Genomic DNA, 14,145 nt, shown 5'->3' with positions numbered 1-14,145 from the left:
TTTTGTTAATTTATGGTAAAGTAAATAAAAATGAATTGGCTGCTGAGCATGAATACTGGGATAAGGCTTTGGAGAGGCAAGTTCAAGAAATAGATATACTACATATAAACCATAACAATTCAAGGCTGGTCATGAACATTTTGTGGGAAAACTGAACCGTTTTCTGACTTACACTTTGAAATTTTTCTTATTCTTGGTTATAGAACCATTTCCCAAGAGATTGCCATGCAATTTGGAATCACTTTGTATGCATATATATATATATTAGCATCGCTTTGGCCTGTGCTACATGGTTACTTGCGTTTACTGTCGAAGTCAGTTTTTTTGTTTTATGTTTTTTATTCAACTAACCGGAGACAGGTACAGCCAATAATGTTGCACTTAACACTGGCAATGACTATGTTAGTTGAGCCACCATACTCTATACCATTGCAACCATTAAAATATCAGAATTTAAAAAAAGCCCAAATCTAGTGAATATCTCATTTAATGTAGTAAGAAATTGCAATAATTTACAATCATTGTTCAAAATATTTTCACCTTTTGTCACCCCTTTCAAGGACGAATTTTGAAAATCTAGAATTGGTTTTTACCAGTTCCAACCTGATGGTTATACACTTCAAAAATCAAGTTGATATTTTCGTTTGTTACCAAGAAATTAAAAAAGTAGTCAGGTTTCACAAAAAAATCCATTTAATTCCTTTAAACTCAGAGTTTCAAAAAATCTAGAAATTGGATTTTAGATATTCACATCAAGATCATACTCACCAAAAATCAAATTGATTGATTCTTTATTTGTTACCGAGAAATTAAAAAATAGTAAATTTCATTGTTACTTCATTTTAACTCATTAAACTTGGAATTTCAAAAAAATTGTTTCTTAGTGTGCATTTACACTATAAAAACAACGTGCATATAAATTTTTATCAGTTTATCTTCTGTACTTTTTGCTGGTTAATTATGTATTGCTCACATCATGTTCATTTATACATATATATATAAAAATAAGTTTAATGATTAATAATTTAATGAATTACCATTAGAAATGAAAAACCAAACCAAATGTTAACCTCAAATCTTACGAGTGGTCAATCAAAAAGCAATCTGCTCTAGAACTAAGAAAATTTGATTAAAGAAATTTTTTTTTATTTGTTTTTCTAAATAAATTTAAAATGAAATTTTTTTATTAAAAATTAAAGAAGTGTTACTACGAAGAAACGGAAATTATTAACCAATAATTTTTAAAAAGGGGGCATTAATTAATACACAGTTTTAAAAAGGTAAAATAAGCTCATAAAAATGTCAGAAAATGAAATACACAATAAAAATCTTCAAAATCTCCACAGGTTTCCACAAATCTTTAACCATTGCAATGTTAAATAGATTTTGTTTCGAAATGGTTTACTAAAATGATAATTACCAAATTTTAACATGAGAAAAACATTTTTACGCAATGGTAATGTATCATAAAGGATACAAAATTCATGTTTACATAATAAGATTAATTGGAACTTATTTTTTATTCTTTATTTAATTTATAGCAATGTAGGTTTACAAAAGAAACTGTTTCCAAATCTTAAAATGAATAGATTATATTCTTTTAAATTTATGTGGCTAAGATCTTTTTTTAAACTAAATATAGAGGCTGCTTTGTGTTGATGTTCACATGATATAATGAGACATTCAGGTTTTACTTGAATATTAGCTGATAGCACAGTAATGTAAGGCTTTTTTTTTTAATTAGGTCCATTTTGATAAAAAAAAAACTGTAGTAAACTACTTAGAAAAAAAACATTATTGCATTAATATAAACCCAAGTATATATGAATTTGTAGTTTTGTATCCTAGCAGTAAATAATGATTATATTATTATTAATAATAAATAAAATAGAAATATATGAAAGAATTTTTGAAAAAATAAGCAGTAAGTGATACTTTTATTACGTGTATATTTTATTATTCTTCACAGTTGCCATTCACTTCCCAACGCATTTTTCATATTGTTGTACTAGCTTTAGTATTGCATCTCTGAAAAACTTTACTGCATATAATTTAATTACTTTATCTTTCAGTTCCACATGATGCTACAAGCCATAATTTGAAATTGAGAAAAGAATATTAAGCCTTTCATCCAGAGGTCTCAGGTTTGAATCCCGGTCAGGCACGGCATTTTTCATACACTACAAAATTCCACTTCCATATCCCAAGCACAAGCTTCAAGCTTATGTGGCAATATCATCAAGCAAAAAAAATAAAAAATGATCATGTCTACCTGATTCAGAATATGCCAGAACAATATCTGCTAACTCCAGGGTTAGAATACCATCACCAGTTACTAAAGGTGGTCATAAAAGGAACTGAAAACTTTTTAGAACTAACTGTTAAAAAAATTGTGTACTAAATTTGGCTGTGGTTTGTCATTTTTGTTAAATTTATAAATTTTGAAAAATTATTCTAGGTGGAGCTATTTTGCGAATGTCTCTTTTAGTTTAACCCTGTGTTTACATGTTATACATTATGTAAGTATGTACATATGTAAAATGTATTAACTATAATTTCACTCTGGTGAAATATATATAAAACAAAGCACCAGTTAAAATTACATAAATGATCAATTTTATTTGTAAGATAACCAACCTTACATTTATTAAACTACACTTTACAGTACAATACGCATCTTTGACACACTCCTGATGGGATGGTATGTGAAAGTTGTATGAGTATATTGTAAAATATCTAATTCTAAGATACTTAAAATTGTAAGCAAAATTCAGTGTATACTAATACAACAATAGTTACTACAGTTTTTGTACCTTACATGTAAGTGAACATAATTTTTTGTTCCTGGTATTTTTTTATGTATATAAATTTTTTATATATAAGTATTTTGAGACACTTCTCCATTATTTATTTTATAATTCTAGCCAAAACGTACCCTCTTCATTATCAATTACCTGTGCATATTTTAATCTTTCTCTTCATTAACTATTTTTACCTTCCAACTTCCTTGTAGAACCAAGTTCACTAATGGAATGCTTAATAAACCAACACCATTAGGCCTTGTATTTTTCCTCAGGATTTTAGTACAAAATATTTTTCATTAATTCTAAAAACCTCATTTGTAATTTTTATCAACTACTTTCAACAATTTACTACAACATAATTTTTCAGATGTTTTATTTATTTCTCAACCTTTTTTACTGCCTGTTTCAGTGCCATAAATCACTTTATTCTATACAAATGTTCTTGACAATGTTTTTTTTTTTTCAATTCTTAAGTCTTTTTGATACCAGCATTTTGGATAACTTAGGTTATCCAAAATTTTAAAAAGAAATATAATAAAAGTACATCCAACAAAAAATAATTTTTTAGCCAGCAAAATGTTAAACCTTAAACAAACTCAAAACGTAAAAACAGCACTAAGAACTAAAATTAAAAACACTAAAAAAAGCAAAAAAAAGAGCTGTATGTAGATGTTTCAACAACCAACATAATGGAGAAATTTTACCCTGCATGTCGCATGTTTTACCATTTAAGAAAATTATGGCTGGATTTCGTAGACTGGATGTCCTTCCTTTCATCCCGACTTCATTGTGGTGCTTTAGATGTCAGAAATTTGGACATACAGCAGCGAAATCCACTAGCAAGTAGATTTTTCTCTGTTTCCATTTTATCTGGATGACCTGTTTAATGATTCAATGGTTTGTACTAACTGCCATGGATAATTTCTGCTAGATCGCAAAACTGTACGATCTATAAGGAGGACCATTCAAAAGGTAAGCTACTTTGAAGCCAGAAAAATTGTTCAGCAGATCACTGAAGCTTATGTTCTTTGCTCAGGTTGCTGCAGCTCCTGTAGCCGTTTTTAAACTAAAGGACATAATTTCTGGACTGACACCAGCATTAGGAAGCATGGCTGAATATATCATTGATCACAAATTGAAGAATTGACTAGTTAGAAAACTAATCCAAAGCCGATGAAGAAAGAAGCAAATGTATCTACACAAAAGGTTGTTACACAACTGAGGAATTAATCTTCAACCAGTCAAAAGCTGAAGAAAACAGAAGAAGGCTAAAGGTAAAGCACAGATTGATGAAAGAATCCCTACTCAGTGACCTGCGAAACCAGAAATAAAGATTTTTGAAAAGGAAAATTTCAATTGATCAACAATTCAGCCTCCGAAAGCATGGAGGCTGTTAGGTGAGAAGGCGACCATTAAAGCTGCCTCACATTCTTTAGCAGGGAGTGCATTGATTCTCGACTCTTATGTACAACTGACCGCACCATCAGAGCCGGGTAGCAAGACATCTTCCATAATTCATTGCAGAGGATCAGAAGACTCCATCTCTGAGGCCTCATAAACCTTGGAATTCGATATTGAGGCCTTGACTTAGATCGAAAAACCAAGAAAGAAAGATGGCCCAAGGAAAAACCTAGGAGATAGAATTAATGAATGAGTTTTTATGAACTTTTGAAGACTTTTAATCAAAAGAGGAGTATTTATTTCTTTAGTTTGATAAGCAATTTATTTTCATAGTATTGACAATGAAATGTCAATACTAAAATAAAATAAATAAATGTCAATGAAAGCTTTTTATGTGTTTTTTAATGAGTTAGTATGAAGTGTTTTTTTAAGTGGCAAGGGCTCTTTACGTCTTTTTTATTTTGTTTCTTTTGGGGTTTTTTAATATCCCTTGACAAATCTATTTATGATTGATATGTTGCGGCAATACTAGTCTACTGAATATCGATAGTGTTTTTAACAGGGAGGGGAAAAAAATTTTTCTTTTTTTTGATGTGGAAAGAGGATAATGACCACAACAGTTGATGCTCCTAAAAAAAAATAATACAGTAGTGTAATTGTAATATTTTCAATTAAAAATTAAGCAGACTGTACATAATAATATACATTAAAGTTTAACTTAATATAGACTAAATAATATATATAAATTACAATAATGTATTCACTAAGTTACCAAACATAATCATCTAAATGTATTATAATAAATACTTTGTAACGGTGCCATGTATTTATTAATGGTTGATAATTAATTAACTGATACTCATATCACAATAATACTTCCAATAAAATATAATTCCCACAAGAGAGTAATTCTAAATCAGTAAATTACAAAACTGCTTTTCTTTCAAATTTTTTATTTTTTTATTAATGTATAGAGTTTACATCAGTTGTTCATCATCCTCCAAGTCAAATTATAAAGAAAACAATATAAGTTTTTTATCAAACAAAATACCTTAATAAATTATTAAATAAGCATTAGCCATTTTCATATCCAGACTATTTTTATTTATTTTTATTTTTTTCATATAAATTCTGTCACTTTATAAAAACATTTTCTATTTATTTTATGGTTTCCCTTCTTTTTATTTATTTTTATGTTTAATATCTTGGTTATTGTGGACTATTGCAGTTTGATCAATACAGTGTTCAAATTATTCTTTAATCAAATAATTTATGATAAACCCTAAACAAATAATAATAATGTATATTCTTTCATTTTATAAAATCATCAATAGAATTCCCTTCTTTATAATTAAGTTTATATTTTTATCTTTTTGCGATATACATTTTCATTTTACTGTTGGTACCTGTTTACATGTTTAATTTTGTCTTTATTTGATTAGTTTTATTTGCTTTTCAATTATTTTGTTAAAAAATAATGACAATTTGTTTATTTACTTATTATTAAATTATTATATACATTAATCTCAAGTGATACTTAAGTTTTTTTATATAAAAAAAATTTGTGGATGAGGTGAGATTCAAGTTTTACGTGATACTTATATATATATATAATGTATATTTTTACATTTTATATATGTAGAAAAATATTACAATCAGTTAAATTTAAAGATAAAGGTAGCGATTGATAAAATAATAAGTATTAATTTTAATTGAGTGATACTTATGTATGTTTTATCATATACATCTTTACACAAGATTTGGATTGCTCATTTTAATAAGATAAGTTTGCTATAGATCATTTTTACAAACACCAAAGTAGTGAATCTAGAATAAATGTGATAATTTGTAGTGCAATTACAATTATGTATTCTAAGAACTATGCTAAAAATAATATAAATAATAGTAATACTGGAAATAATAAATTATGGAATCCTATGGAGATTAAATGGAGTGAAGTGAATAGTGAAAAAATAAATTACATCTGGAATAAAATACCATGGAGAGTTCAACCTGTTGTTGTGACATTATGTATATTCATTTTTGGAATTTCATTGAAAGGTTTTTGGCAAATATTCTTATAAGTATTTTTGCTATAAATGTAAGGGTTGTGTATGTGTGTGTTGTATGTGTATATTTCCTTTTCTTTTTATTCAGAAATTTTTTAACCAAATTTCATTCTCCAGCAGAAATGTTTTGATATAAAATAAAAAAAAAAATATTGTTAATATCTATTAAATAAACCACCTAGTGCAGAATATTGATTTATGACATATATTACCTTAATTTTTCATTTAAGTACTTTTATCGGATCCTGCAATCACAGTATTAATTATAATAATTCTGTTACTGCATAATTAAAGTGCATTTCAATCTTGACTGAGGATGTAGGATACTACAAAAGTACTTTAATGAAAAATTAAAGTAAGATATGTCTTATCTCAATATTTTGTACTAGGTGGTTTATTTAATAGAATTTAAACATAATTTAACAGTACAGAGGAATAATATGCATCTTAAAAGATTAATTTCTTACACACACATATATATATATATATAGATTTTCCCTGAATCATGCCACTCATTCATTTACAATATAGTTATTTGGTAGATAAATAGTGATTAATTTTAAGATGTATACATTTGTTACTTTGGTAATTGGAGTAGTTAGTTGTTAGTAAGATATATTTTGAAGTAAAAAATGTGTATATTTTGAATGTGTAAAATCTATTAAAATAGGCAGTAAAAATTACACAAAAAAAATTAATTTTTAATGACTGAAAAAAGATCTATAATAATATTTTCAGTTGTATATTTGGCCATCATTTGTGATATTGATACTGTTTTTTTTTTTTTCTTTATTGAACAGCTGACAGTATTGGTACGTTTTATTTAGCCGAGAAAGATACAGATTTAAAATATGATTGAAATTTTTTTTATTATGAGTTTTACACTTATTTAGTTTATTGATATGTGTTCATATATTTCACAATTTTTCACTTTGTGTTAAGATGTGGTCCTTTTGTTTTATATGCAGAATATCAACGTTTTACTTATTTTTGGTGGATTTTTGAAGATCTGTTGTTTGTTTAATTAGGTGGTTGGGTAATGTAGATTAAATATTGGTATGGGCTACTATTATTTGTTCATTGTATCTTACTTTTTAGCTTTAGTAACCTGTTTTTCCAATGTAACATTTTTTCTGTCAAAGCAATTCCATTTATATTAGTAACCATGGTGTTTGTGTTTGATGGAAGTAGTTTCTGCGTAGTGTAATTGTTTGTTTTGTCTTTCATCAGAATGGTACATTAAATCCAGTTTTTTGTGTTTTTTTTTTTAATTTGTATGGTTTTGTTTGTTTTTTTTTTTACATACATAATGCATTTTTATTATTGGTAATTTTTTTTTAATTTATTTTACGTAAGAGTGAGTCAATGAGAATGTCATTAGCCCTAATTGTTTGTGTTAAATATTTTATAATGATGGTATACTGTATGTATTATTAGGTATGTTTAGGATTCTGACCATAAGCTGATGGTTTACATGAAAAAAGGTGTTGAAGTGTTATTAATAAGCCTCATCACTGTTGTTTCTTTTGTATATTTTGGCATTATTTCTAGAAGGATCAAAAGAAAATGTGGAAAATCTTGATCAGGCAATGTTCCAGAATATAAATAAAAATATAAACGTACATAAGTACAAAATATAAAGAAAAATTTGTAGAGTCCACATTAATACATAATAATAACCATTTTATGAAATGGTAGTGATGCAGCTATGCAAACTTATCAGCAGAGTAATATATTTAATTTTAAGTATATTACTCAGATCTTTTAGATCAGAGATAATTTATAAAGAATAGGAATAGAAACAAGGTCCTTTCTCACGGGCCGAAGTATTATGCTGAGTAATAAGAAAATAATTATGTTGCCTGGCTTTTGATTTTGATACAAGTGAATATTGTTATTTTTCATTAGAATGAATTACTACTTTTTTTTTATAAAAATGTCAAAATTAGTTAACGTGAATCAAATTCACCAGCATCAAACGATTTTTGTATCCAGGAAATTAATTTTCATTTTTTTCAAGTAGCCCCAGGGTTTTACTATATTTCAGTTTTAGATAGGAGCATTTATATTATATAATAAACGTTTAACAATAATGTCAATCTTAGCATTTGATTAAGATCCTTCAAAGCAAATCAATATGGTTTGATCTTGTCAGACAAACACAATTTGATCAACCTATGAAAATTTATCATTTAACTAGTTGTCCAAAATTTATACACTAAGGAAACAAAAATATTATGATTAATGAGGGATATTACCAAACTATTAATAATAATTAGTCTACCCAAGAATAACACATATTGCAACAGGTTTATCTACATTTTAAGTTAGTTATTCATCTAGTAAATGTTTTGATTTGTAACTGCTGAATTTTCTTATACTGTTGAATAATTACACGTAATTCAACATTGAATGATGTAGATAGTCAAATCTACACAAAAAGGTAACAATGAACATTAGGGCATTTTATAGAAGAACATTTATATCTAAGGAAAAAACACATTCAACATTTTGAAGTGAGGATCTACTTTTTGTATAGGTTCTATTATTAAAAGTCAAATTTCAACTGCGTAAGACCTTAACCTTATTAACCATAAAAGTTATAACTGTAATTAATTGTAAGTTACTGCTGTAATTTTATAGTTATTGTAAAGTTACTATATTTTACATTTATAAGGTAGAACTAAATCAAAACTTTTATTAAGATTGTTAAGAGTAAAAAGGTAATTTTTTTCAATGTTACTTAAAATATATTCTAAAGAATTTAGAAACTGAACAGTAGAAAAAAGTTTCCTTAAACCATGCCGAAGATTGGTCAATATAACCTTTTTCCTAATTTAGAAAACTTATTTGAATAACTTTTCCAAATCATTTAGAAATATTATCAATGAAATTGGTTAATAATCAAGCACAAACTTTATTTATGAAGTAAATAACAATAAAGCCCTAAAACAAATGGAAAATTCTATATAAATAAAAGATTTTTTAAAAGAGAAAATTATTTATTTTTTATATTTAAAATACAATTTTTCAATACTTAGAAATAAAAAAAAATTGAATCATCTCAAAAATTATTTATGTTATAATGATTGTAATTTGAATGAAGTGTCAGTATTAATTTTTCTGGAAATAATGGAAGAGAATTTATTAAGTTAATTATTCCTTTGTTACAAAAATTGTAGAAGAGAGCATAAATGGAGCCATTTTATATTTTTAATGATATTTTTTATCACTTATATTGGAGATTACCCCATTTTCACTTTTATTTATGCCCCAAATGGCTTTTCTGTTTTTTGAAAAGTATTATTAAACCCTTGAATTACAAATAACTTCTAAATAAACACCTTTTTTAATTTTTCAAATAATTTTCAAAATTAATACAAAAGACATATTAGAAATTACTTAGGTTAGATCTTATCATTCCTTTAATAACGCATTCATTTTGCTTCATAATATGTATTTATACCAAAAGGGCAAGCTGAGCCAAAGGATTTTTGAAAAACATTACTATTATTATTCATTTTTTCATCTAAGTTAGTATTATTAGGATTTATATGAAAATCAGTTTCCAACAATAAGGCTCTCAATTTTTTTAATTTATCTTCATTGGCAGCCCTTCTGTAACAAAATTCATCACAAGCAGCATCTTTTTACTATTAAAAATAGAAATAATACTCTCAATTGCAACTAAAATTTAAGTTGTTATATAAAAAAAATGTAAAAAATTATCTTGAGATAAATCAAAATTATCAGTATGAGCTGCAAATGTTCATGCAACTCTTAATGGTTACACAAGAGATACACTTAATCCTAATAACTAAAAGTTGAGCTAGTTCTCATATAGTGAAATTTTCTAGAAAATTAATGTTAAACTCATTGCATTTTATGCTGCTGAATTTATTTCATTTTCTATAAAGATTTAAATAATTTATTTAGAAAGATTTTCAAAAGAACCAGAGAGAGATTTATAAATAACCGTAATCTATTTAATATAATATATCTGTTTATATAAATATCTATCATTTTCTTCACTGTTTAAAAAATTAATATTCCAGTGCAATTTTGTCTTCTTAAAAAACCTCCTTGTAGTATTTGTAATCCAAAATGCTATTCAAAAGGAGTTTCCAGTCTATCATTTTGTCAATTCAGCCTCCTGCTGGCTCAAAGAAATTGTGACTTGGTCAAAATGTATAAGATTTGACTTCTTTGATCTAATTTTACAGGTCACCTCAATTCTGATCTCAACGTTTAAGATCAATAGGTTTGAGAATGACATGAAGCGTATTAAGGCCAATCAATTATGATATCTGCTAATGGTTTGATGTCTAACAATGCTCGTTCCTTTAAAATTTTCATGGCAAAATTAAAATTACTTCCATGCCATTTACCATCACTACTTTAAATAACTGCTTTGCTTTTCTTTAAAGGTTTTCTAGATGTTCTTTACAAAATTCAGTTTTGCAGTTTCAATATATCTTTCTCCAATTTCTTGTTAATTACTGTTATCTTCACTGAAGTCTTTTGATAAAATTTAATTCTCTAGGAGTTGTTAATTATCATGCCATCTTTCATGTTTTCTTCTGGAATATATTTGTTTGTATTCAGTCAATAAATTATTGAGTTTTATTTGCATTCAGTATGTTTGTGATGATTTAGATCCATCGAAGACTATTATATCAAACTAGAATAATTTCAGATATTCTGTTTATCTACCGTCTTTTCTGTAGACTTCTGGTTATGGACAATTCTGTATGAGAACATAACAAAATTAAAGCTATTGCTACATATTTATTTCTTTAGCATTTATAGAATTGTACATAAATACCAATCCTATTAACTTTCTAACATCTTCAGTGTAAAGAAGAGCTTGGTGAGAACTTTTCCTAATAAAATCAATTCCCAAGTACTGGAATAAATGTGCAGTCCACAATCTTGATTCTTTCTTCCTTTTACTGAACTTTCATCTACTGTTCCTCTTAATGCATTCTTTAACAATCATTCCTTTCTTAGTATATGCTTAAGCTAGTAAAATTTCTGATTTTTTCGGAATCCGACAATCACTTTTTCAATTTTTTCTTCCAAATCAGTGGGTATTTGTAGAGAAATTACAAATTTTATAATTTCTAATACCTCAAAATAACTCTGAAAATACCAATAAATTATATTTAATATAATCTAACCAAACTTAACCTACACTCGCTTTGCTTGCAAATTTTTTTTATTATTAATAATTGTCAATTTTATTCAAACATGGGTCTTCCAAGTGTTATCTGAGAGAGGTTCATATAAGCATTATTGTTTATAATTAAATATAAATTATAAATATAATCTTTTCTTTTCTTTCTTTTTCCTGTTTAGCCTCCGGTAACTACCGTTTAGATAATTCTTCAGAGGATGAATGAGGATGATATGTATGAGTGTAAATGAAGTGTAGTCTTGTACATTCTCAATTCGACCATTCCTGAGATGTGTGGTTAATTGAAACCCAACCACCAAAGAACACCGGTATCCACGATCTAGTATTCAAATCCATGTAAAAATAACTGGCTTTACTAGGACTTGAACGCTGTAACTCTCGACTTCCAAATCAGCTGATTTGGGAAGATGTGTTAACCACTAGACCAACCCGGTGGGTTTATAAATATAATCTAACCAAACTTAACCTATGCTTGCTTCGCTTGCTGGACAAGGTTAGCGAGCAAATATCTCCAAATGCCCACTGATTTCGAAGAAAAAAATTGAAAAAGTGGCTGTCGAATTTTGAAAAAGTACCAAATTTCCGCCTCATAATAATGCTAGTCACTCTTCTTTTACTTTCTATTGTATTAGAATTTACACATTCTTCAACCAACTGAGAAAACAAGCTCAGTTCTAAAATATATTGATTATTTTTTCAGAGGTATTTTTATTGGATAAATATTGTTTGTGAAGTCATTTCTTTTCATATTTATGTATTTATTTGTATTGAGATACAGTTCTGATTAAACTTGGTTATTCAGTTACTGAAATAACAATATTGTCGAACTTAAATTATACAATGCAATAACAATCATATAAATCTATAGTCAATCAAATTACTTAATTATACTTCTCCTTATTAATAATTGTACATTTGTACATCAAAACTATGTATCTCTATTACATTTTTGTTTCGTAGTTAAATATTTTTTAGTTAACTTTTAAACTGTTTTTACAATAGATAAATAACTGAGCAATATTCTTTAAATCATTTAAAATTTTATTTTTACATTTGATTGGTTTTTAATATTCCTTATTAAGTTATCTATTTACATTAACTACATTCTACCACATTATGCTTCATCACAACAATATATGTACATATTATTTATGTTTTACACATACATTTAAAATACATATATTATTTGGAGTGCCTTTCCTTTGATTTTTATCTTCTAAATATTTAACCAAAACCATGCTATAACATTTATGTGATGTCTCAGATAATGCATTCAGATAGAATTTTGATTCTTTAGCAGTGGCGGCTCGTGTATTGGCACTGTGGAACTGCAACACTTCCTATTTCCACCTGATATTGTCGATAGCATTTAATGTAATGAGTCCTTTTTTCTTTAATTCTTTCTTTATACTTGTACAATATATAATTCTTAAGCTTAATGTCAGTAACCATACCCCAATTTACGAAAAAGATACAAAATTCTTTATATGGAACTGTGCATTTCACAATTCCAGCAGCGTGATGTTTTGCTGTCGTGCACATGTGAACATAGGAAGCAACAAGGGAGAGAGAGAGAGCGCTGACGCTCCTGCAGTGCCGACCCTGGTGTGCTGGTGAAAGGTAGTTTTTTTATTTACTCTACATGTGTATGGAATGTTCCTTGTTCATTCTCTTTTCTAGTTTAGTTGTGGAAGGAATATGAAAGTGGTTTAGTTGTTTTTTCAGTAGTGATCAGAAGATAGCGGAAAGCTAGGGCTCTTTGATTGCCAAATCTGTCCTAAAACATGCTGGAAGAGCAAAAGAGAAGGTAATTAGTAAAAACTAATTATTTATTTGTTTCTGTATACATAGAAATATAATTAAACACCACTGGACTATAGTGTTTTTAAGCAGATGTTTTATTAAGTAATTATTTAATAAAACTAAAAAATATTATCTGTATTGACATTTTATTATTTATTCAGTTAAACCGAGTACGGTTTTTAAACACAATGTGCTTAAAAACCGTTACCATATTCTAGTGTAGAATTAGATTATTATCCTGCTTCCAGATATTCTATTTGATACATTTTTTTTTCGGTTCTTGTATTTTACAGAAAACTTTAACCATGACCTTGAAAAGACTCAGAAAAAATTTTCTGGAGCAGCACCCTCACTAATTTTGGCTACGAGCCGCCACTGTTCTGTAGTACAATTTTTATTAGAAGAGGAATATATTAGCATAATCGACATGTTATTTTCTCATTTGTTGTACAATCACAGCAAATAGCTGTCATGGTTTCAGTGTGTTTCTTACAAACTGGATGACCACATCCCTTGCAGTTGTGAGATATGAACTTCGTTTTTCTGGAGGACAAAAAGCACACTCTGTAGACTATCATTTTGAACATTTTGCTGGATGATAATAATATCATAAAATATTTAAAATTTTCTGCTACAGAAAAATTGGCATTTTCAGAATGGAAATTCATTTGATGATTTATAGTGTTGCTAGGTCTTTGACAGTTTTTTAAGAAAATTTTTCCATGATGTAAGGTTTTTCAGTGTTATTTTATAAATTATTTGTATATTTTTTACATTAACATTTGGTAAACTAAAATATTAAGTGTCTATGTATTTTTGATTGTGAACACAGAGTATTCATATTTTAAGTCGGTCAACAACATCCACTCCA

General features: G+C 27.3%; 1 protein-coding gene across 1 annotated transcript in view; it reads left to right on the top strand.

The window, feature by feature from the left end:
- Nucleotides 1–5,891: 5,891 nt before the first annotated feature.
- Nucleotides 5,892–14,145, top strand: part of LOC142318230 (putative methylsterol monooxygenase DDB_G0269788) — a 37,194-nt gene continuing 28,940 nt past the window's right edge. Inside the window, exon 1 of the mRNA XM_075354795.1 lies at nucleotides 5,892–6,266. Within this exon, the coding sequence (XP_075210910.1) occupies nucleotides 6,071–6,266 (196 nt within the window). The 5' untranslated portion in view covers nucleotides 5,892–6,070. The remainder of the gene's footprint in view (nucleotides 6,267–14,145) is intronic.

The sequence above is a fragment of the Lycorma delicatula genome, chromosome 1, assembly GCF_047948215.1.
Source record: "Lycorma delicatula isolate Av1 chromosome 1, ASM4794821v1, whole genome shotgun sequence".
NCBI lineage: Eukaryota > Metazoa > Arthropoda > Insecta > Hemiptera > Fulgoridae > Lycorma > Lycorma delicatula.
The sequence above is the reverse complement of the archived record's forward strand: the minus strand, read 5'-3'. Positions and strand labels throughout refer to the sequence as shown.